The sequence below is a fragment of the Stegodyphus dumicola genome, chromosome 2 (genome assembly GCF_044657685.1).
Source record: "Stegodyphus dumicola isolate Sdum_Otavi_A_Nest chromosome 2, ASM4465768v1".
In the NCBI taxonomy this organism is placed as follows: domain Eukaryota; kingdom Metazoa; phylum Arthropoda; class Arachnida; order Araneae; family Eresidae; genus Stegodyphus; species Stegodyphus dumicola.
The window spans coordinates 191025002-191048905 of NC_140769.1; the positions used below are offsets into that span (position 1 = coordinate 191025002).

The 23904-nt window shown below is 32.6% G+C and overlaps 1 protein-coding gene across 1 annotated transcript in view; it reads right to left on the minus strand.

Moving 5' to 3' along the window:
• Positions 1-756: 756 nt before the first annotated feature.
• LOC118204051 (translational activator of cytochrome c oxidase 1-like) overlaps positions 757-23904 on the minus strand; it is a 28736-nt gene continuing 5588 nt past the window's right edge. The window contains exons 2-5 of the mRNA XM_035376375.2: positions 15693-15802; positions 13390-13517; positions 9058-9238; positions 757-996 (exon numbers count right to left, since the gene is read on the minus strand). Coding sequence (XP_035232266.1) covers positions 787-996; positions 9058-9238; positions 13390-13517; positions 15693-15802 — 629 coding nt within the window. The 3' untranslated portion in view covers positions 757-786. The remainder of the gene's footprint in view (positions 997-9057; positions 9239-13389; positions 13518-15692; positions 15803-23904) is intronic.

Sequence of the window (23904 nt, forward strand, 5' to 3'; positions counted from 1 at the left end):
TATAACTGACAGAAGGATAAAATGGAACCATAAAAAGATTATTAATGTTATTTCTAATAGTGGCATGTCTATAGTTAATCTCATGTAGAAGTCAGACTGGTATAGCTATTATTACCCTGGCTGTGGTTGTAACTGTGGCTCTTGCAACTGTGGAGTCATATTCTAAGGCACAGATGCTGTAAAAGACAAAAATGGCAGCAGGAATGCATTAGAGTGTGAGATTCAAGTCCTGGCCAGTATCTACTATGTAGCAATTCATCAAGACACAATCAAGTGCCCACCAACAAATATAATGTTAAGTGGACTCAATACACACGACATAGCAGTATTATCACGATCAAGTCATCATCTGTCTATCTCATCTTGCTTTTTTTCCCCATGTTACTGATTGATATACATTGTTATTATATAAAGTCAATGAAAAGACCCATTCAATGTTATGTTATTCACTTACAACCACTGCTCTCCATTGTGCACAAATTCTATTGTAACCATCACTTCTCAACACAGGACACTACAGATCATTACAGCACAGATCACAATCTGAAAAACTATATATTATGATAAAATTAAATATTGTAAAGATCAACAATTAATAACATGTAATTTATTTTAAATTTTCAAAGTATGCATTATTAACTCGTTTGTTATGATTCAGCATTATCTGCAAATGATTAATTATAATTGTAAATTATGAAAAGTAGTAAAACTGATATACAAGTAATCCATATACATATATAAAAATATAGCCACAAACATAGTTTAGCCAAGTTTTTATTTTTTTTTCTAATAAATATCCATTACATTATTATACACATTATCAACTGTTGGTATTTTATTCAAATCAACTATAATATTATTAATGACAGTTTTTTGATGATTACTCGGAGTAACTTTAACCTTAGGTATGTAACCCACACATGCTTCTTCTATATCACAACCTTCTTTGATAAGGCATTTTTTTACTTCATGTAAAGCAGATGGACTACAGTAAAACTGAAATGAAAAAGAGTATATTAACTATACAATTCTTCCAAAAGAATTTACATCACAGTAGAAGACAAAAAAATCCACTGATCTAATATTTTAGCAGCCTTTCAGATAGCACAGCCATCAACAAAAGAATGCAGATGGCTCTGATGACTTTTAGACATTACTGATGACAGGTTTCCTCATTCAGTATTCATACAAATTATAATACTTTACTAATTATGGCTCTTAAACAAATAAACATTTTGCCAAAAATCACTAAATTGGTACCCATGACTAAACATTATTTTAGTTAAAAGCAAGATGGTACTGGCTGGAAGTTTGGTTCTGTTCAATTAATAAAGAAGCAGGTTTTTCATGAAAAATTTTGATAGAGGAACGAAGATAAACTATGATTTGGTAATTGCCAAATGATGAAATGCCTGCCATTAAATTCTTTCAGGAAAAAGAAATTATAGATATTGAAAGATATTTTCAAATAACCAGAAGATGAAGTTATGTTCTAGTGCTAATGCAGTTCTGAAACTGTATTGTAACCAATGAGATCTTGCCGATAAGAAGGGACAGCATATCTAAAATTGGCTTGTAGAGCTGTTCATTTCATAAAATTCTAAACTCATCATTTCCCTGTAAGTAATAGTCAAAAAACGAATTTAGAACAATAAACTGTAACTAGTAAGATGATAACATGGCAAGAAAAGATTGCAAAACTATTTATTAAAATTATTTAGTTCTCTAAATCCCGTAATATTTTTTCATGTATTCATTTACAACTATATTTTAAGCAGCCATTCATCTTGAATTTACCATTACTGTTCCCATTACTATTTCAAGTTACATTTTGTGCTAACATTAACTCTGTATCATTTGCAGTAGGAAGTCTCAAACAAGAACAACCCTAAAGTTTAAGGCAAACTGCTGTAAACAGATATTTGAAAGATGTAAAAAGAATTCTTATATGCTGTTTAGCTTTATATCCCTTTTTATATAAATATTTAATATATTCTCCTCTAAAATAAAGTAAAAAGGAAATTAATTGTTTTTATATGCTTTTAACAAATTTATTATTACTTACTCTAAATATAATGATGAAAAGTAGGAATTAGGACTTCATGCACAGATTATTCATTTATGGTTTGAAATCCACAAAAATGCAAAATCTATTATACATTCTCAAGTCCCAAGCTATATGAATTTTTTGTCTTCTACTGCAGTTGCAGATGTTCAATACAAAATTATGTAAGACAAATTAAAAAAATCTGATGTGTACACCACATGACTTCCTTGTACGGAATATTAATTACACGCATTTTTTCTTGCATTTCATTTAAATTTATTGGATTGAATTAAATCTACTTCGCCGACAGCGCATAAACCACAATAGAATAAATGCATCCTTTAAAATTCACTCTAGTATTTGTTTACCATAGCGACACTCTGGCGCTAGATTCACTTAACAGTATTATATTTTGTTCATATTATAACTCATAATGCACAAAATTTATATCATTTAAAGAATAGAATTGTCTACTCGTAGCCACATGTTCTATTCAAATACTATAATAAAGCTAGAATGATGTATAAAAGAAATTAAGCGAATAAAACAAAAAAGAAACAGTTTTTCACAGACGATTGAGTATTTCTCATTCAACTAATTCAGTTCTCCCTTCGCGAGAAGGCAAAAATACATAAAAACTCAAAAATATCTATATTAAAAATTATGAAGTAAATCTTAAACACTTATTTCCTCGAAAAAATTCCAGAAAGGATTAAGCATGATTTAATTGACAATAATATATGAAGGCGTTATCTTTGTTGTTGCGAAGCTACATTTTTCTAGATTGGCAACAAATCCACTAGTCTGCTGTTTCAAATGTAAACCAAACAATGACCGCCATCAAGAAAAGGATTAGGCTTAGCGGCACTTAAACAACTTTAAAATTGTTGATAATTCTAAAAATATTGCATACAGATTTATTAAAGGCATAAAAACCTTAACCGGAAGATAAAAACAACATAATTCAATCATTTATAAAGCGAAAAGTGTACAATTTACAAACATATAAGAGTAAAGAAACTGAGATCACAGAGCCGGTTAACAGAGTGGATATATATATATAAATATATTTTTATACGTTTGGTGCGGCCGATTGCAACCAAAATACGAGGTGAACATCTGCATGTTATAGCAGTCCTATATACAAAATTTCAACGTTCTGAGGCTATTCGTTTTTGAGTTATGCGAGATATGTGCGTACGTTCGTACAGACGCCACGGAAAATTCTCTTCAGAATTCATTTTAAAGCAGTTTTATAATTTTTTTTGAGGAAATGAGTCTTTTATTCTGTCCTTACGTACAGATATCACGCAAAAAAATTGTTAAATTGCATTCGATAGCAGTCAAAATGGATATTTTCGTTGAAATATGCTACCTGAAACTTTTCGCGATTACAATACTTCTTTTTTACTTCATACAAGGAAGTAAAAATAGCTGCAAAATGAAATTATTTCTTGTTATCCAATTTTTAAGAAATACATTTTTCAAAGTAAAATCCCAAATACTATTAAGATCATGCATAACAGCATGAAAACAGCAGGATATATAGACGTGTCAGAGATATGGGAGATAATTAAACATGTCAGAGATATGAGAGATAATTAAACATGTCAGAGATATGAGAGGCTAAAAATTAAAAACAGGCAGAATTCTCTGTTTTCGCATATAGATTTGAAAAATTTATAAACAGTAAAAGCTGCACTATCCAGACAACTCAGAAATTGCCAGATATATGAAAATTTACATAGTTGAGTATATAAAAAAGTGCAATTCATAGCAGAAAGCCAAATAAATTTTGGTCTAAAATTACAAAAATAGTTATCATCTTTGGTATCAACTTGAATATTAAAAGCTTACTTTTAAATTATGCAAGATAAAAATATCCGATGTTAAATAACATTATTTAGCGATAATTCTGATATGACAAAAATTACCAATAGGAAAGTCGAAACTAGCTGATGCAATAATACTGGTGACAGCAGATCTCACAAAAGAGGGATTCAGAGGCCTGTCACAAAGTTTAAAAAACTTTTCTTCTGTGAGAAGCATCCAGCTTGAAGGATGAATTCTTATAACAATATGATGGATACAATGGTGGAGGAGGTAGTAAACTTCTTCTGACACAGCCATGTAATTGATTCATATTTTAGATGTCAAAAATGGCGTTCCAACTAGTTCCCACAATCTACTTTTTGATGGCTTTAGAAGTCATTATTTATTTAATTTTTCATCTAAAAATATTTCCCCCCTTCCTAAAATTAAGAAAAACATTCCAATTCTTTCTGATCAATGGAATCCTGAATATTCAGGCTTTTATTGTATATATAGATTGTGTTCTCATCTCTATAAAAATGGATTAGATTAGTTTATTAAGAGAAAACTTCTGAGGGATGCTTCGATGGAAGATTTTTTTAAGAAAAATCACTGATGTAATTGCAGTTCTTTTACAGCTCCAAAGTCACTTTTCACAGTCGTCAAAGATCTATTATAAACATGCTGAATAAATCAGCGGCACAGCTTTCACATTGTCAAGAGGCCCAACAGTGGCCGAGCGTTAAAGTCGCTGAACACTGGTAGTTCGGTTCGAGGTTCGAATCCCGCGAACGGGCTGGCTGCATGGGCGTTTTCATGGTTTTCCCCATGTGTAACGTGTATACGAGCCAGTTTCCCTTATGAAGTCCTCCACGAAGGCATCCCTCTCCTTAGGCAGACAGCCCTTGAGGCTTTGCCATAATTACACACACACACACTGTCAAGAACTTTAAGAAATACATTTTTCAAAGTAAAATCCCCAATACTATTAAGATCATGCATAGCAGCATGAAAACAGCAGGATATATAGACGTGTCAGAGATATGGGAGATAATTAAACATGTCAGAGATATGAGAGATAATTAAACATGTCAGAGATATGAGAGGCTAAAAATTAAAAACAGGCAGAATTCTGTTTTCGCATATAGATTTGAAAAATTTATAAACAGTAAAAGCTGTACTATCCAGACCACTCAGAAATTGCCAGATATATGAAAATTCTACATAGTTGAGTATATAAAAAAGTGCAATTCATAGCAGAAAGCCAAATAAATTTTGGTCTAAAATTACAAAAATAGTTATCATATTTGCTATCAACTTGAATATTAAAAGCTTACTTTTAAATTATGCAAGATAAAAATATCTGATGTTAAATAACATTATTTAGCGATAATTCTGATATGACAAAAATTACCAATAGGAAAGTCGAAACTAGCTGATGCAATAATACTGGTGACAGCAGATCTCACAAAAGAGGGATTCAGAAGCCTGTCACAAAGTTTAAAAAACTTTTCTTCTGTGAGAAGCATCCAGCTTGAAGGATGAATTCTTATAACAATATGATGGATACAATGGTGGAGGAGGTAGTAAACTTCTTCTGACACAGTCATGTAATTGATTCATATTTTAGATGTCAAAAATGGCGTTCCAACTAGTTCCCACAATCTACTTTTTGATGGCTTTAGAAGTCATTATTTACTTAATTTTTCATCTAAAAATATTTCCCCCCTTCCTAAAATTAAGAAAAACATTCCAATTCTTTCTGATCAATGGAATCCTGAATATTCAGGCTTTTATTGTATATATAGATTGTGTTCTCATCTCTATAAAAATGGATTAGATTAGTTTATTAAGAGAAAACTTCTGAGGGATGCTTCGATGGAAGATTTTTTTAAGAAAAATCACTGATGTAATTGCAGTTCTTTTACAGCTCCAAAGTCACTTTTCACAGTCGTCGAAGATCTATTATAAACACGCTGAATAAATTAGCGGCACAGCTTTCACACTGTCAGGCAATAATGGTGGACACAGCTTCACTGCAAAGCACCAGAGTACAGCTCCCGACTCTGCTCGGTCGTTCTCGGACTCTTGAGATTCTCCACGCTACAACTTGCGATGCACTTGACGACACACACAGCACAGCTCGCGACTCTTCGGTTCAGTCGTCCCCGGAGCTTAACACACCCTCTCGACAATGCACTAACCGCAATACACAAAGAGACTCTTCGATGCATTCGGCACTCGCTGGCCGGCTGTCAACTCGATCATCTCCGCACGGACTAATTAGATGAGACACACTACCTTGCACTCGACGAGGCACACACACTGACTGCGGACCAGCAGGGTTTACATAGCTTTCGGCTTATGTTCGAGAACATTCTGGGCTAAACCGGTAAGAATTCGTTCCAGAAGGTTCTCCATCCGTCCATGGCATATCGCCAATTTTGTCGCCAAATGTGGCAACCCTGCCTTCCCTTGTCATTTTATGGCAACCCTAAACCTTTTTGTGGGGGAAGCTATATCACCCCACCTGAACATTTCGCTAAACTGCCTCCTCCTAAGGACTGCACATCCCGGGCAGTACATCCCTTGGTCAAAAGCCAAATTCGATACACACAAAACATAATAAAACAAACAAATAACTAAAGAAGCAAATATTTACACTATAAACAAGTTATATACACAAATTAGACACATAACAATTTTAAATTATATACATTAAAGTTCAGAATGAATTGCAGTCTCTGTCTATTCATCAAGTTATACCCGGGTCAAAAACTTTTCCGCTGTAATTCTCAGATGTATTCCTGTTTTGCATATCACAGTCTGGAGATTCAGTTCTTTCAGGCTTTTCATCACTCTGTAGATCATTCGCAGCATGCGTATAGTTCACTTCGGTATTTTTAGCAGATGGTACATACTTATTACCTCTATCTTCTGAAAGCCAGTTCTATTGTTTGCACCAGAATCGCAAAAAGAATCCGATGCTTTACTAGCAGAAGTATTCAGGTTTAGAATCAAGTCCTTGTCTGCCCAATCTGCACTATGAGACACACATATAGTTTGCGAAGTGGGTGGATTTTCTTGTAATACTTGAGCACTCTGCATAAGCTGTACATCAGCTTTTTCCACCTCAGCCTCACATGAACTTTCAGATGGTCCAACACCTGACTGTGTTTTCATAACTTCACTACCAGTTTCTATGAACCTGACAGTCGCATTTTCTCTTTCTTGTATCTCTACTTCAGGCACGTGAGAATCAAAATCTTCCTTCCCGTCTTTTATTTCTTCATGTTTTCATTCTTTTTCTTTAATCCCATTAGATATTTCATGAATCATTTCTGGATCTTTCTCAGGCAGTTCGTTAGCTACTTCCTTCATTTCTCCACCCTTGGATTCTCCATATGCCACTACTGTTATTTTCGCATCTTCTTTTATGGCTCTACTTTCTTCCGGAAGCTCCACTTTCAGCTGTTGGAGTTGCTCTAGCATCTGTTCTCGGCCGGCTTTCTCTTATAGTCCAGCTTTCATCTCGTCATATCCAGCTTTTATAACATCATATCCGGCTTTTATCTCAGCACATCCGGCATTTATCTCAGCACATCCGGCTTTTATCTCAACATATCCGGCTTTTATCTCAGCACATCTGGCTTTCAACTCCTTCTGTCCAGCTCTGATCTCGGCTAAGAAGTCCATCAAAGTCTTTTTTCCCTCCGCCATGGCTTTCCTCTGCAGGCGGTTCACTGGCATTCACTTGCAAATCTCACTTCTGACACCAGTTGTTACGTTATCTTCCGACACCAGTTGTCACGTTATTTTCTTCCTTCACGTTCGTATGGGATTCGTATGGATCTGGAGTGAATAATGATGACACTTGATGATGAAGTATCGAAACACACTTTATTTAGCCAATATTAATCAGGATAGCTCCAAAGTCACTTTTTACAGTCGTCAAAGATCTACTATAAACACACTGGAACAATCAGCGACACAGCCTTCACACTGTCAGGCAATAACGGTGGAGATAGCTTCACCGCAGAGCACCAGAGTACAACTCCCGACTCTGCTGGGTCGTTCTCGGAACTACACGTACTCTCGAGACTTTACACGCTACAACTCGCGATGCACTCGACGACACACAGAGCACAGCTCCCGACTCTTCGGTTCAGTTGTTCCTGGAGCTCAACACACTCTCTCGACGATGCACTAACTGCAATACACTAAGAGACTTTCCGACCCACTCGGCACTCGCTGGCCGGCTGTCAACTTGATCGTCTCTGCACGGACTAATTAGATGAGACACACTACCTTGCACTCGACGAGGCACACACACTGACTGCGGACCAGCAGGGTTTATATAGCTTTTGGCTTATGTTCGAGAACATTCTGGGCTAAACCGGTAAGAATTCGTTCCAAAAGGTTCTCCATCCGTCCAGGGCATATCGCCAATTTTGTCGCCAAATAGGAGATTTCTCGCCAAATATGGCAACTTTGCCTTCCTTTGACATTTTATGGCAACCCTAAACCTGCTTTGCGGGGGAGCTATCTCACCACGCCTGGACATTTCGTAACAATATTAAACATTATATAGAGTAAGAATAAGAAAGCTATTTACTAATCCTGATTTTGAGAAACCATTCATGACCTTCAGAAAAGCCACAATTAATTAGATATCTAATTTCAGTTAATAGAGTTCTTCTTAAGAATCAAAGATTTGTTATAACACATTTAAGTCAAAAAAAGGATAAAAACTGTAATAAATAAATAAATAAACAAAATATGCAATCCCACCTAATAAGTTAAAATACATTAATAATATTTTTTTCCACCGAAATAAAGTTAATAATTTTATTTGTATTGTATTTATTTAATAACATAAAAAAGCAAATACAAGATAAGTTACCAATTCTTTTATCTGCTTTATAATACATATTAATCTTAGCTTAAACAGTACAAGGCAACACCATGCAGTATTAACCTTCTGATAAAAATTCTGGATGCAATTTTGTTCCAGAGTTCAAAATGGTATCAAATTGTCACTAAGTACCTTATTTTATTTTTGGTTGCCTATTATACATTTACAAATGAAAAATAAACAATGCAACAACTGGTAAAATAAAATACCTTTGAAGCAAAATTAAAAATAAATAAATAAATTCAAATAATTGCATTAAAAAGTGCGGTCTGATTAAAATTACCTTCCAACATTCAAATCCTTCTTCATCTATTTCTTTTACAGTTTCAGCATGATTTTTCAATGCAAATGCGTTTGCCTCCTCTATGTTAGAAAACGGTGATCCAGAACCAACCTTAACAGATAATATTCCTTTATGATCAAAAAAGAGAGGCCATTTCACTTCCCACTGAATCAGAGTACCACTACAAAAGGTAAAATTGAGTATTATCATTAACAAGAACAAAATAAAACTGCTCCTAGCATAAATATAAAAAATGATTTGTTACTGCATGAATGTGAAATTAAATTAATTAAATGTCAGTAACACCAAGAAAATAATATGATCCATTGGGAATAATATTTTAAAAAGATATAAATTTTCCCCATTTTGCAAAAGAAAGTTTTCTGGAGAAACCTCTCGTAATTCAGTATAATATAAGGGAAAGAAAAGAAGCAGTTACTATCAATTTTAATAGCATACAGTGGCTCCCAAAAGTGTCCGTACACTTATAATTTTCAGTGAAATAGGGCTCTATCCATTAATTAAAAGTAAACTTTCTGAATAAGATTTTAAATAAGATCAATAATCTATTTGTAACAAAATTACATGAAATATTTCTTAAATATAGCAAAACTTTTTTTTAAGAAATTAATAATAAAAAAATGACAAACATTTTATCTCACAAAAGTCTTCGTACACTTCAAAAAAATCTTGGCATATTAATAAATATTTTCATTTCTCATTAAATTAATATTAGTAGGATATCCTTTAGCATCCACAACAGCTTTTAAATGTCTGGGAATAGATTTTACTATTTTTTTTTTTTTTAAATTTCTGTATCAATGTTCATCTATTCTTCCATCATGGCTGTTCTAAGTTCGCTTTTGTTTTGATGTCATGTTTTCGTAATTTAACCTCCAGCTCTTTCCAAATGTGTTCTATGGGGTTTAAATCTGTCGACAGAGGTGGTGTTTTCAAAACCTGTGGACAATTATAGAGACACTACATGCGAACGTTTAAAGCCATATACTTCGAATCATTATAATAATTTAAAAAAAAGTTGTTTCCAATATCCAAATTTTGGGCTGATAATTTTAAATTGCCTCTTAAAATATTTAAATAAAGATAATGATTCATTATGCCATCAATAAATATCAAATTACCTAGTCCTGATGCTGCCATGCACACCCACACAAGAACACCTCCACCGCCATGCTTAACTGTTCCAACTATGTTCTTAGAATGAAGTTCTTCATTTTTTCTTCTCCATACAGTTATTCGACCATCGGATAATTTTAAAATATTAAATTTGCTTTTGTCAGCAAGTAGGACATTATTCCAGTACGTTTTGGAGGTATTTATCATTGATTTTGCGAATGAAAGTCTAAGCCTTCTGTTTTTCTCACGAACAAAATTTTTTTTACGGACAGAACGCCCATGTAATCCAGCTTCTCTGAGAACTCGTTGAACAGTTTCAGGTGAAATTGAAACAGAAAACTTTGCATTAAATTCTGCAGAAACTTTTACAGCACTCAAACATGGGTTTTTCACAGATTTTCTAATAATAAATCGCTCATCACGTTTAGTTAACTTTCTCAGTCGACCCTTTCTTACCTTGTTTTCAATTCGATTTTCTTCTTTAAAGCGTTTTATCACATACTGCACTGTAGAATGGGATAAATTAACTAATTTGGCAATATTTCGAATTGATTTAGCACTACTATGGTGAAAAATTATCAATTTTCGAATGCTGTTTAAAATTTCTTTACGACTGCGACCTATTTTTCAATAATAAATACAATATTATGAAGTAAACAATCAAAAATTAAAGCAAACGATTTTTTAAATGCCACCACAATGCAAAAATTAAAAAAAGCGGCAAACAATAATTCTAATTTTGATTTTATCCAAAAATATTTCAGTGTACGAAGACTTTTGCGAGATAAAATGTTTGTCATTTTTTTATTATTAATTTCTTATAAATAAAGTTTCACTATATTTAAAAAATATTTCATGTAATTTTATTACGAATAGATTATAGATCTTATTATTAAAATCTCATTCAGAAAGTTTACTTTTAATCAATGGATAGAGCCCTATTTCAATGAAATTTATAAGTGTACAGACATTTTTGGGAGCCACTGTATATCTTTGAACATTCCTAAACCCTCAAAGACACTCATGAAATCATTCCAAACTGTTCTTAAAATCTAAAATAACATAAAAACAAATAATGATATAATAAGTATAAAATCTACATAATAAAATAGCACTGGTACAGTGTAGTTTCTACCTCCAAAATGGAAAACAGAACAAGGACACTATAAAACTTGAGGTGATGGCGATGCCAACGGAATTTTGAGCTGTACAAGAGATACAATATCTGCAGTTATTAATATCTTATCATTTGCAGTCATAAGATTGCATTTATAGTTTTGATGTCAGCCTGATCAAATATCCATAGCTAAAGCTTATGATGCTCTTTCTGTAGCAAAAGGCTTGAAATGAGATGATTAATTCAGCTGCTGAGATTGGTATTTCTTTTTTCCTACTCCACAGCAATCGAAATGTCTAGCATAAAGTGCCTTAAACTCATATGTTATATAATAGTCATATCTTTCAGTAATCATTGTACAGAAACCATACTTTCACTTTTTACTTTTCTTTATAAATACATCACTATCAACCTTGAAATCTGAACAACTGGGAGGTGCTCAAGTTGTGTGGTAACGTGATTTCAAGAGAACATCAATCTTATTTAAATTAACTTTATAACGCATGATTCAAGTTATCCAATAATTTATAATGTGATTCTAATATAAAATATTTTAATATTTTATTAGATAGTCTAAATTTTATGTTTTCTGATTAATCTTACTTCATTTTATACTTATCTTAAACTTTCCTACTCACAAAATCCCATGCAGGGAAAAAATCTTTCATTTATCAAAGTACTTTTATATATGATGAAAATAAAATCCTAATGCTAAACAATAAAATGAATTATTTAACAATTAACTCCAAATTTAAAATGCTACACAGATGAATGCAGTCCCCCCCCCCAAAAAAAAATTCCACATTGTATTGGTTAATTTACAATCTTTTATTTCACTTCATTTTGAGCACATATATGTTTTGCTTTCTTCTTCCTCTAATGCTTTTTTTAGTCATTCAGGTTCGTTCTGTAGTTTGGTGAATGAAAAGATGAAGCTACATTAGTAGTAGCAAAATTACAGACTAAAAATGTAGGTACTCCTTGTATTAATGCAATCATTTTAATGTAGTTAGGTGAATTTTACAGAAGAAAGAAATTGGTGATTTTTAATTGCAAAAATTTATTTTTTATATACAAAAATATTACTACAAATTCATTTTAAACAAGTATTTATAACAAAAAGCAATCATTAAATTTACTTACTATTTGTTTCTTTGCTCTAATTTTGAGGTGATCACTTTTAAGAGATTTCAAGCAATTCCCTTTAGATTTTATGAGAAAATGCTATACTCCTATGACTATATCATGATTCATGACCATATATGACTTGGCCATTAAACCATTGGAATTAAAATAAAAAAGAAAGAGAGAGAGAGAGAGAGAGAAAAGGAATGAAAAAAAAAAAAGGAATGTATAAAAACGGTAATATGTTTGTTGCTAAAAATTAAGATCTATCATGTGCATGGTTGTCTGAAAAATGGTTCTGTGCAAAACTTTGGCCATTTCTTCTAAGGTTATTGTGATAAAACATAACTACTAAAATAAAATCCGGGAGATTCAGTGATCTAACAGAAGATGTGATGAAAAACCGAAAGAAGTGGCAGTGTTGCAAAAGTGAAAATCCCAGAATTTTCCCCTAACAACAACAACAACCAAGAAAACTAATTTAGATCTTTCATGAAGCAATATTTCACAGAGTAGACAGTGCCTTTATTATTAAAATGAATACAGATGAACTGTATTTTGTATACTAAAAACTGAAATAAACTTTTCTTTCATTTATACACTTATATTTAAAATGCAACAGTATTAATTAATCCTACTTTTTAATAACTAATCCTACTTTATAACTAAAATTTATGTATTAAGAACAAACAATCATTTACAAATTTTTGTTTTCTGTCAGAAATGCTTAAGATTTTGCTTGTCAATAAATATTGCCCTTATTCATTCTAAGTCAAATAAAATACAATGAAAGAAATATTTTTATTTGAATCAAATTTTTAAGGAACACAAAGAATATACAAAAATACTGGGTTTAAAAATTTAATTATGATTTAGCAATAAAAACCTGGTTTTTGATGATTAATATAAATGCGAGGTAATAACTGTAAAAAATTAATGCAACATTTACTTACTCGCTTCTTTCACACATTTCTAGTAAATGATGTTTTGTTGTAGTTTGATCTATGTCTTCATATTGAATTATAAAATGACAACTACCTGGCAACTGCATTTCAAACACACCAGTTGTAGCTCGAGCATTCTACAAACAATAAGATATCAATATATATTTATGTGATTCTTTAAAAAATCACAATTCTACACTAAAAAGGGAGAGAGAGGAGAATATATCAAATATAAAGATATGCACCAATATCATAAATAATTTTTATATCACATATTTTGCTCATTAACTGTTTTTATATTTTATAGTGCTCATGATAAAGAAAAATATAGATAAGTAATATTTTGTCACTAAAATATTTTTTTAAATTAATTCTTTACATGTAAATATTTAATATTAATGCCCCAGGTAAAATTATAAAAATCAATAAGTGTCCATTGTTACCACTTGTAACTTCAGATGAATTTAATTGCTTCCTTCTAAATCATCATATAATTTTTGAAAGGCTTTCACATTTGAAACATGCTTAATGGCTTCTAAGTTTAACAGTTTATTCATATGATTACTGATTAATAAATACTTATGTTCATATCTTCCTTTTCACAACTAATGGCAAATATTGTAATTTAATTTCATTATGTTGACAAAATTAAATGCTGGGCCAGTCGATATGGACTTAAAATAAATGAACTTCCTTATATTCAATAACACTAGGGTAACACTAACACAATTCACTGCATTTTTGAATGAATTATAAAACTCCAACCATAAACTGACATAACATGAAAATTTTTCAATTGTCAGTTTTGGCAGCTTTGTTGCAGCAGCTGCAGGAACATAACCTGAAATAACATTACTTGAAACTAAGCTATTTACACTAGTAGCTATATGTTTTTATTTATCTTCAAATGACTTTAAATAACTTATTATTTTTAGTTTATAATAAAGCAATTTTTCATTCTATTTTTTTATAAAAATGTAATTCATCCTTATGCCGTTTTTCACCACTAATTGGAGCACCTCAAGAATTTTCTTTTTCAAATAATTGCTCACAGATCCTTAAAAGAACTTCATTTTCAATTATCTCTGATTCCAGAAACTTATATATTGGGTACTTTTCCGTTTCGCCGGCGTAAATCTCGCCAAGCAGACTTTATTGGCGACAACATACAGGATACAAATAAAAAATATTAAAAAATGTTAGTTCTAAGAATTTTTTACTTTGAACGCATAAACATTTTCATATCATTTAAAATTTTGTAAAAAGCCAATAAATAAAGAAGATAAATTTGTAAAAAGACATTAATTTAAGAATTTACTATGCTTTCATGGTTCAACATCCTGATTCGCCGATTCATATCACAGGAGCCCAAGTGATCTCATCTCGCGTAAACAACGCTATAAAAATCTAATTCTCCGAGTAATTATTTATCATTAATTTCAAGTTAAATCTTAATTTGGAATACAAGTTTAAATGCAAGAATTATTTTAATTCATACAAATAGCTTACTCAGAAATTATGTAAAACTGCAGTTCTTTATTTCGCTAATGCATTCTCATTAGAATTGATGAATTTAACCTTTGACTTTGCTTTTTCTATAATTTCAGCTTTGGGTAAGCGGTATGATTGCATCCTAATTGACTTAATTACCACGAATGGCCTTAGGGCACAAAATTGAACTATCTGGTAAAAATTTTATGTAATTGTATGCCAGTATTGAAAGAGACAATCAATCTGATAAGAAATGGCTTCAACTTGTTTTGAAAATGAGGCATAAAAGGTTACGATCGAGGATATTCCGTTTGGCGTCAGCTATACCATTATTGGTGACTTTATCGCCTGCGCCGGCAAAACGGAAAAGTACCATATATTTTTGTAAAAATATGAGTTACATTAGATTAAATTACAGCTTGTTTATTCTTAACTTTTATTATGGCCTCCATGTTAAGTTGAAGGAGATCTACACACTTGAAACACAAATTCATAAATGAATTTGGTAGTACTTTTCTATCATGCACCTGCCACCCTATTTTAGTAGTATATGTGTTTAATTATTCTGCCACACTATTTTAGTAGTATATGTGCTTATTATTAACACCAGGATTATTATCCAACAGTAAAGAACTACCTTGTTGAAATCTAGTTCCTGCATGTTGCAAAAGAGCCAAGTGTTTTAATTACTTAAAAAATAAGAAAGCGAATTAATTGCCTTAACATAAATATTTTGAGTATTCCAAAATATTTTGAGAGTGGGAGGAAGGAGTTTCAACATACTTCTCCATCATGATTTACAATTAAAAATACAAACTTACAATGCTAATCTTCATGGCGAATTCTATGAAACCAGATGACACATTCAACTTCTTTGCTCTTTCTATTACAGACACTAGTTTTTCATTTTCTTCAAGGATAGGCCCACCTTCTAAAATATAGAAAAAATAAAATGTGATTTTTGAAGAATAAGAGTTGCAAATGATTTTGCACCTTCTGGCCTAATCAAAAAGGAATTTTCAAATAATAAAAAGGTAAAACACTATAGATTCTATATCAAACAAGTAAAAAAGAAATGACTTTTAGAATTTGACTTTTAGAATTCACGACATACTAAAATAACACATTAACTATACAAATTACAGAATACCTATTTATTTCATGGTATTATTTAACTGAAATAAAAGCCTTTAAACTTTTAATTCGAAAATTTATCAACAGTCTCTAACATGCACATAATTTTGCTGCTGCATCAGTTGCACTCCTGAAACTGAAAAAATTATAATAAATTCTGATTTCTCTTTATAATGATGGATAACAATATGTGAGAACAATATATAAACAAAGTATTAATTTTAAATCTATGATACAGTCATTAACATTAAATGAAAGTAGAGAAAAAAATCACCAGCATCATCATGAAGTATCCAACAGCCAAATGATGCACTTTAAACAGAGCAAAATTCACAGTACATTCATTATAGGAAATTTTGACATTAAATGCGCTTATATATTATTTGAAAGTGTACCTCTTACTAAGTAGCAGATAAAGAAGGATACAGAATTTAACAAATCTAAATTCAACTGAGAATATTATTCAATTTTACAGCATATATTGCAAATTACATATTTTTAAATTTATTGGCCGAAACAGATATACTTAAATGGTCATCATAAATTAATTACTGCACTAGCCCAAATATATGACTATACTGTTTGCCTTAAAAAATGACTTTCTGAAAACAACCTTCTTCTTACATGCATTACTAATATTTAAAATATGCATAAAAATCAATCATATTTAGGCTATCCTTTAGTATAGCCCACCCAGATTTTTCACCAAAAAATATCGCCAAGCATAGTGTTAAATGACAGGATGTGGTAATCCATACAATTCCACAAAAGTAATGTAAACAAATGTAAATTTCTCGATTTACAGTTACATCTAATAGTGGTCAATAACATTTTTCAATACCAATACAAATTATCAAGATATTCATTTACTTAAAGTTAAATATTCTTATTTTTCCGGCAAAGCTTTCTCTTAATATTTGTCTTGCTTTGCATTGCACGAGGATATACAACAATTTTAATTATAATTCTACTAAAATTAAGAATCTAAATATAAAATTTGTAGTACTGTTATAGGCGATTATTTAACACTCAGACATCGTGGAGAATATTGTTAGGGAGATAAAATTTTTGGCTACTTTTGAGGTGAGATTTTTGCATTTAGTTACAACTTCCTGTAAACCTGCTGTTAGTGATGTCATAATTAAGTATCAGGAGATCTTAAAGGAAAATTTAAGGTGGGAATTTTCAAACAAGTGTAAAAGTTTGGGAAAACTGGGTATTCCCAGTATTTTATGTATTACTTAACAACAGGGTATGAACATTTTAGAGGGTTTTTGATGGAATGTGGATTATTGAAGGATAGAGTTTGTTGTGAAAAATGTAAGATATCATATGGGTTAGTTAGTCAGAAAAAGTCATCCAATGGTAGTATTTGGAGATGCAAAAAGTGTGGAGATGAGAAATCAATTAGGCTAAGATCTTGGTTTGCCTGTAGTAAGATTAATTTACAGTTAATTAATTCTTAATTACATAATTATTTGTCAAGGGCGAAATATCTAAAGGTTTTTAAGAATTAAATCCTTTTTAACATTAATCATTTTCATTAATCATTCCTTAAATTTTTTTTTTTAAATTATATATAATACTCGTAAATTTATTTCTATTATCCATGATTTCTGGTTAAACAAGATAGTTGCCATTTTTGAAACACACAGTTTCTTCGGAAATCTTGATGGTAAATATTTTTCAAAAAACGGTATTTGATGCACTTTGGCGCCAAAAACATTTGCCAGAATTTGAAGGTGGGCTATACTGACGCTGTTCCCATATTTATCTCTTAATTTAAAAAAATACATGCTTACTTAGTTTTATTTGAAGGAATGGTAATTAGACTACTTAACTATGTATTTTCCCCGAGACACCTGCCTAGAAAAAGCCTGTGTGTGACAAACACACTGGTGTTTATGTAATGGTTGGTTTGGTTTATTAGATTTACGGCAAAGCACTCGAGGGCTATCTGCCTTAAGGGAGGTTTATGTAATGGTAAAGTTCACTTAATTATCTGGAAGAATGCCTTCAAAATACAAAATTCCTACATATCAGGCCAACTCATATGGAAGCTTTCTCTTTCTGTAATTTTCAAACAAGTGCCATATAAATACCTGTCACTCAAATTTATCTTATATTTTAGGAAATATACTAAGAAAATAAATGGAAAAAAATGCTTGCTCTTCAATTCAAAAATCCTAAATCCTGCTTAATATTAATTTTTCACTTCATACTGAGGAGTATAAGTGGTAATTATAAATTACTGCAGTAATCTTGGGGCAGTCTGGTAATGTTTTACAAAAGTAAAGACATAATTCATATTTGTAAAACACTAGATATTTTCTGATTATCCATACCCCCACGAAAAAGCTGCAAAAAGTATTGACCAGGCAAAGCAGTATGCTGCCAGAACACTCATGACAAACAACAATGTCAGCAAAAGGTATTTATATGGCAATCCAGGCATGCACAGAGCATGTTTGTTTTAGATAGTGCACAGTGTTGAAGTTACAGATGGTTTTCCCCACGTTTTCCCTCTAAGTGAAAATGGATTGCTGCATACAAATGGAAAACAACAGAGTAAAAAAAGATTTTTTGAAAAAGCTCTTTTATTACCAATATTTTTGCTTTTTAAATTTTAGTAATTAATTGCTCTTTTAAGGAAATTTTTAGTGTGCTGGGATTTTGAAAATGGTTGCTGCCTTTTGCGCATAATCTTGGTTAAACATTAGTAGCCAAATTAGTAGCTTAGTTAAACATTAGTAGCTTGGTTCACAAATGCTCTCTGAAATCACCAATGACTTTGTGACTTTTCAGCGGTAGAGTAAATAATCAAAAAGTATTACAGATTATTTATTATCTACAAACACATTTTATGTTTAATTATGGATTTATCCTAAAAATCAATCACTCAAACTATCTGCAAAAGGATTTTGTTTCTGCTCATCTGGTGCAAATTTTGTGATTATCTCTTTAAGAAAGGTTTCAAAGCAATCTTTCCCTTTAGAAATTACAGTCAAAAGTCGTTAATCCGGACTCGTCGGGACTTCGGCGATTCCGGATTATAGATCATCAGTTTAAATCTCGTAAGATGGCATGCAGAAATTCTAAAATAAAAAATATGAAACCGTAATTTATGAAATAAAGAACAATTATGATCTAAAGGGTATCAAAATTTGCAAAAAGAAAAAGCTTAATATTTATTTGTTTACTTTATTACTTTCAATGTAAGTTGTTTAAGTTGCTTCGTTTTTTATGTGATACAGTCAAAAGTCGTTAATCCGGACTCGTCGGGACTTCGGCGATTCCGGATTATAGATCATCAGTTTAAATCTCGTAAGATGGCATGCAGAAATTCTAAAATAAAAAATATGAAACCGTAATTTATGAAATAAAGAACAATTATGATCTAAAGGGTATCAAAATTTGCAAAAAGAAAAAGCTTAATATTTATTTGTTTACTTTATTAAAAATTTCTTTCAATGTAAGTTGTTTAAGTTTTGCTTCGTTTCATGTGATAATACTTTCTCTTTAATTCTATTAAACAGACATAATTTCTTGTTCAGTTACAAAGTTCCGCCGTTCAAGTCCTATAATTGCTGTGTCAAGAACACCGACTAATTTGTCAATCGAAATTTTTTTTGTTTTCAATAACCTCTGTCACTTTTCTTCGCTATCGGAAGCGAATTATACTGACGAGGAACTTGATTTAAATCATATCAAAGACGGAGCATATCGAGATGAAATACTACATTTGGTAAGGAATTATAAGCCAAATAAAATAAAAACATCTGCGCTGAAGATAAGGATAGTGCTGACAAATGAACTTCCAATTCATTAGGCGCCCGCCGCCGAGCAGCGTGAAATTGATAAACAGATTTTGGATTTCAAAACATACTTTCGCTTTAGATCCTTTACATATTAACAAATATATATCGGAAATTCTATTTGATATAATCGAAAGTTTAAGCTTACTTTTATAAAATTGCTCTTACAGTCTGCAAAAAATAATAAGCCGGATGCAATTCGAAAATTAAGGAACAACGCAATCATCAACATTAACTGAAATAGATAATTAGATAATTTTAGCTTATACGTCCATTATAGATAAAATGCGCACGCGAAAACGTATTCTGCACATGCGCACACTCATATGCGCAGTCGTAAAAGGTCTTACGCACACACGTGAACGCCTCTGCGCATGTGTCAACGTGGTGCATGCGCAGAAAGTTTTTAGTTTTGATGTCCGGATTATAGATCATTCCGAATTAACGACTTTTGACTGTATAAGGCAAAATACTGGACTTTTACAGAAATTTTGCCACTACAGGCAAAATCCATACACTCATATTTTAAAACTATGTTAAAAACAAAAATTTTCATAATTGTCTAAAAAAAAACATTGAAATTTGGAATACTACAAAAATGACAATGCTCTTGTTAAAGGCAAAAGAATTGCTATATGATGCTTCCAAGAGTTGGCACATCCTAAAAATTTGGCAACTTCTACTAAGAGAGCTATGTTAATATGTAAATACAATAAGACCCTGCTGAATGCTGTTTCATTATTATGCAGTAGCATTGGGATTTCCTAAAATACCCCTCATTATCAGTATTGTCATGTTAGCTTGTTACAGTGTGGCACTTTTTGCCTAACCAGTGCAAGCCTTCTTTTTGTACTGCATATGACAATCAATCTTGCTGTTGGTCTCGAGGCGAGCACAGCAAGATGGTAACCACCATATTATTACAGTATGAATAAATGAATATTTGCTGTGTCACAGTTGATTTATGATCAGTTACCAACATTACTGTCTGTATAGACATAAATATTTTATTTTATTGTCATAAATGTAGCAATTTTTACAATGGGTGATTGCAATATAAAAGAAAGAAAAGTGACAAGAAAAAGCATTTCACTGGAAACTATCGGAAGTACAAAAAGTCTCTGCCTTTTTTTAAAATCAAAAATAAGGCATTTATTGAGATAGAATGGTATATTATGTTTTATTCAATGTATTGTCCATTGCTAAGAATGATTTTTTCCCATCTTTCTGGCAGCACACGAAACAAGTAATAATCAAAATGACTAATGCCTGGTGAGTACAGTAGGAGGAGGAGGAAAACTTCTCATTTGAGTGTTTCCAAGTAGGTGTTGACCAGTGCCGCAACATGTGGATGAGTGTTATCATACAGAATAGTTTTGTCATGCCTGGAGTTGTAGTGGGCACATTTTTCTTCGAGTGCTGAGCTCAATCTCATCAATTGTGTTCGATAGAGAGCCGAGTTATGGTTTCATTTGGTTTGAGGAACTCATAGTACATGACACCAAGCTGATTCCGGTTAATCTTTGGATTATGGTAACATGGCGATTTTTTGGCGACCAACCCTGCTACAGCAACCTGCTAGTTTATGTTTGGACACCATTTTGTTTTCACAAAGTAAAGGCTTTTTTTTTTTAAAACTTTTCTTTTTTTACTCAACAAAAGTACTTAATCATGACTTTAGGTGCGGAATTGAGAGAAAGTGCAGAATTGCAAACTGCTTGCCACGTTTTTAAGAATTGCACATACATGGTATCATCCATGTACACGTTGACCTATTTTCACTTAAAAAAAATCCCAGAATTGCACAAAAATGGCATTGCATACACTCTTGACTTTATCCATGTACACTGCTAAGGTCCTAGCTAGTAACCTTTATTGCCTTACCAAAATGTCGCCAAACTACCTGTTACCATATTCCAAAGATTAGTCCTGATTCTACCACATACGCAACATGATTTTTTCCCCATGAATGCTGGGCTTGGCTATCGATGTTGAAGCACGGTGAGGTGGTTCCCATGATTTCTTCTGTAAGGTATCATACTGGATCCATTGTTCATCACCAATGACTATATAAAGCAAGAAACCTTTCCGTTTTTGCCTGGCAAACAGCATTTCATGTGCAAAAAAAAAAAAAAAATTGGCATTCAATGTTTCTCAGCTTCAGTTCATACAGAACCCAATTTCTTTGCTTTAGAATCATTCCGAATGATATTAAACAATGTGAAATTACTTGTTGAGTCACTACTAATATTCTACTTCCATTTGGCACAAATCTTCATCCAATAATGCTTTCAATTCCACGTTTTAGTAGACTTTCATACTTCCATTTTGTTCTTTGTCTCTGATGCCAAAGTCACCATTCTTAAACTTTTGAAACCACTCACGACAGCTTCTCTCACTTAAGACAGCCTCACCAATGCTTTTACTATCAGTCGATGTGCCTCAGCTGCAGATTTATTTAAATTAAAGAAGTAAATCAAATGTTTCTGCGAATGATGCTCATTCGACTCCAAACAACATTTTCGTGTACCAATATATATATATACGAGGGTTGCAACTTTAATAGTGGCAACTATTTATTTACAAGGAATACAAAAGTGATTCATGTCACCATGTTTTACAGTCCTTCAATATAGTCGCCAGCATTGTGTACAACCCGTTTCCAACAATGTGGAAGTTGCAGAATACCTGTAGCAGCGCCTGTTTTGTTGATAGTTTGAATGGACCGGTCTACTGCCGTAAGATTCTCAGGAACAGTTTGGAAGCGAGTGCCACGAAGTGGTTCCTTCATCTTAGGAATTAAGTCATAGTCACAAGGGCTTAAATCTGTGGAGTATGGTGGATGGTAAAGCACTTCCCAGCCCCATCGCTAGAACAAATCAGTCACAGCTTGTGCTGCATTGTCATGCAAAATGAGAGGAGCATTCTCCAGAAAGCGTCGCCGTTATTTTCTCAAAGCTGGTCAGAGATTGTGCTCCAAAAATTAGCAGTAATACTACGCAGTGATGGTCTGCTGTGGGAAAACGGTATGCGTTAGGATGACACCATCACAGTCGTACACGAGAATCACCATAACTTTCACATTGCTGGTGTTCTGATGAAATTTCGAACGACGTGGTGACCCGTGATGACGCCATTCGTTTGATTGGCGTTTCAGTTCTGGCTGGTATGATCGAGCCCAAGTCTCATCCAACGTAATGATACGGCATAAAAAAGCATCTCCTTCGCGCTCATAGCGCGCCAGGTGGGTTTGGGCAGCATCATATCGTAGCCATTTCTGCATTTCCGTCAATTGATGTAGAACCCATCGTGAAGCAATTTTTCTCATGGACAGGCATTCCTTCAGAATGTGCAGCACAGTCGTATGCACTAATCCTGTTTGTCCAGCCAGGTGACGAATCGTTTGGTGGCGATCACAGTCCATTAGTGCGGCAACAGCTTGCAGGTCTGCGTCGCTGACACTCGGACGACCTGGCCGCAGCATGTCGGCCATGTTTTGGTGTCCTTCATTGAATGCTTTCACCCATCTTGCTACGGTTCTGTAAGGCAATGCAGATTCCCCGCAAGCCTCTTGAAGCCCTTGATGACACTATTGTGCTGTACGACTTCTGGCACATTCAATTTTAATCCAACATCGTTGTTCTTGTTTTGAAAATATCCTAACAACACTTACTTTAGACCGCGAGCTAATACAAGGATCCGTTCTTCGCGTCATTCCGCATGCGCGTGACGTAGGCAGGACGAGTCTTTTTGCTAAGAGGTAAGGTAGGTATGTAGTTCACGTGTGGTATACGCGATATTCTTTGGTTTTGTTGCGTAGCGTTTTTTCAGCTGTGTTGCCACTATTAAAGTTCCAACCCTCGTATATGATGCCTATACAAAATTGCTAATATTTCAAGGTTATGTTGTTAGCAGATGTCCAACCTTACAATACGACATTTTACATCAGATAATTTTAACCATAACTTACTAGTAATACCTTCTGTAATACAAGGATTTAAAATTAAAAAAAAAAAAAAAAAAAAATATTTAGTCTCTTTTTTTTTTTTTTTTCATATGGAGGAGACTTATTTGTACTCCTAAT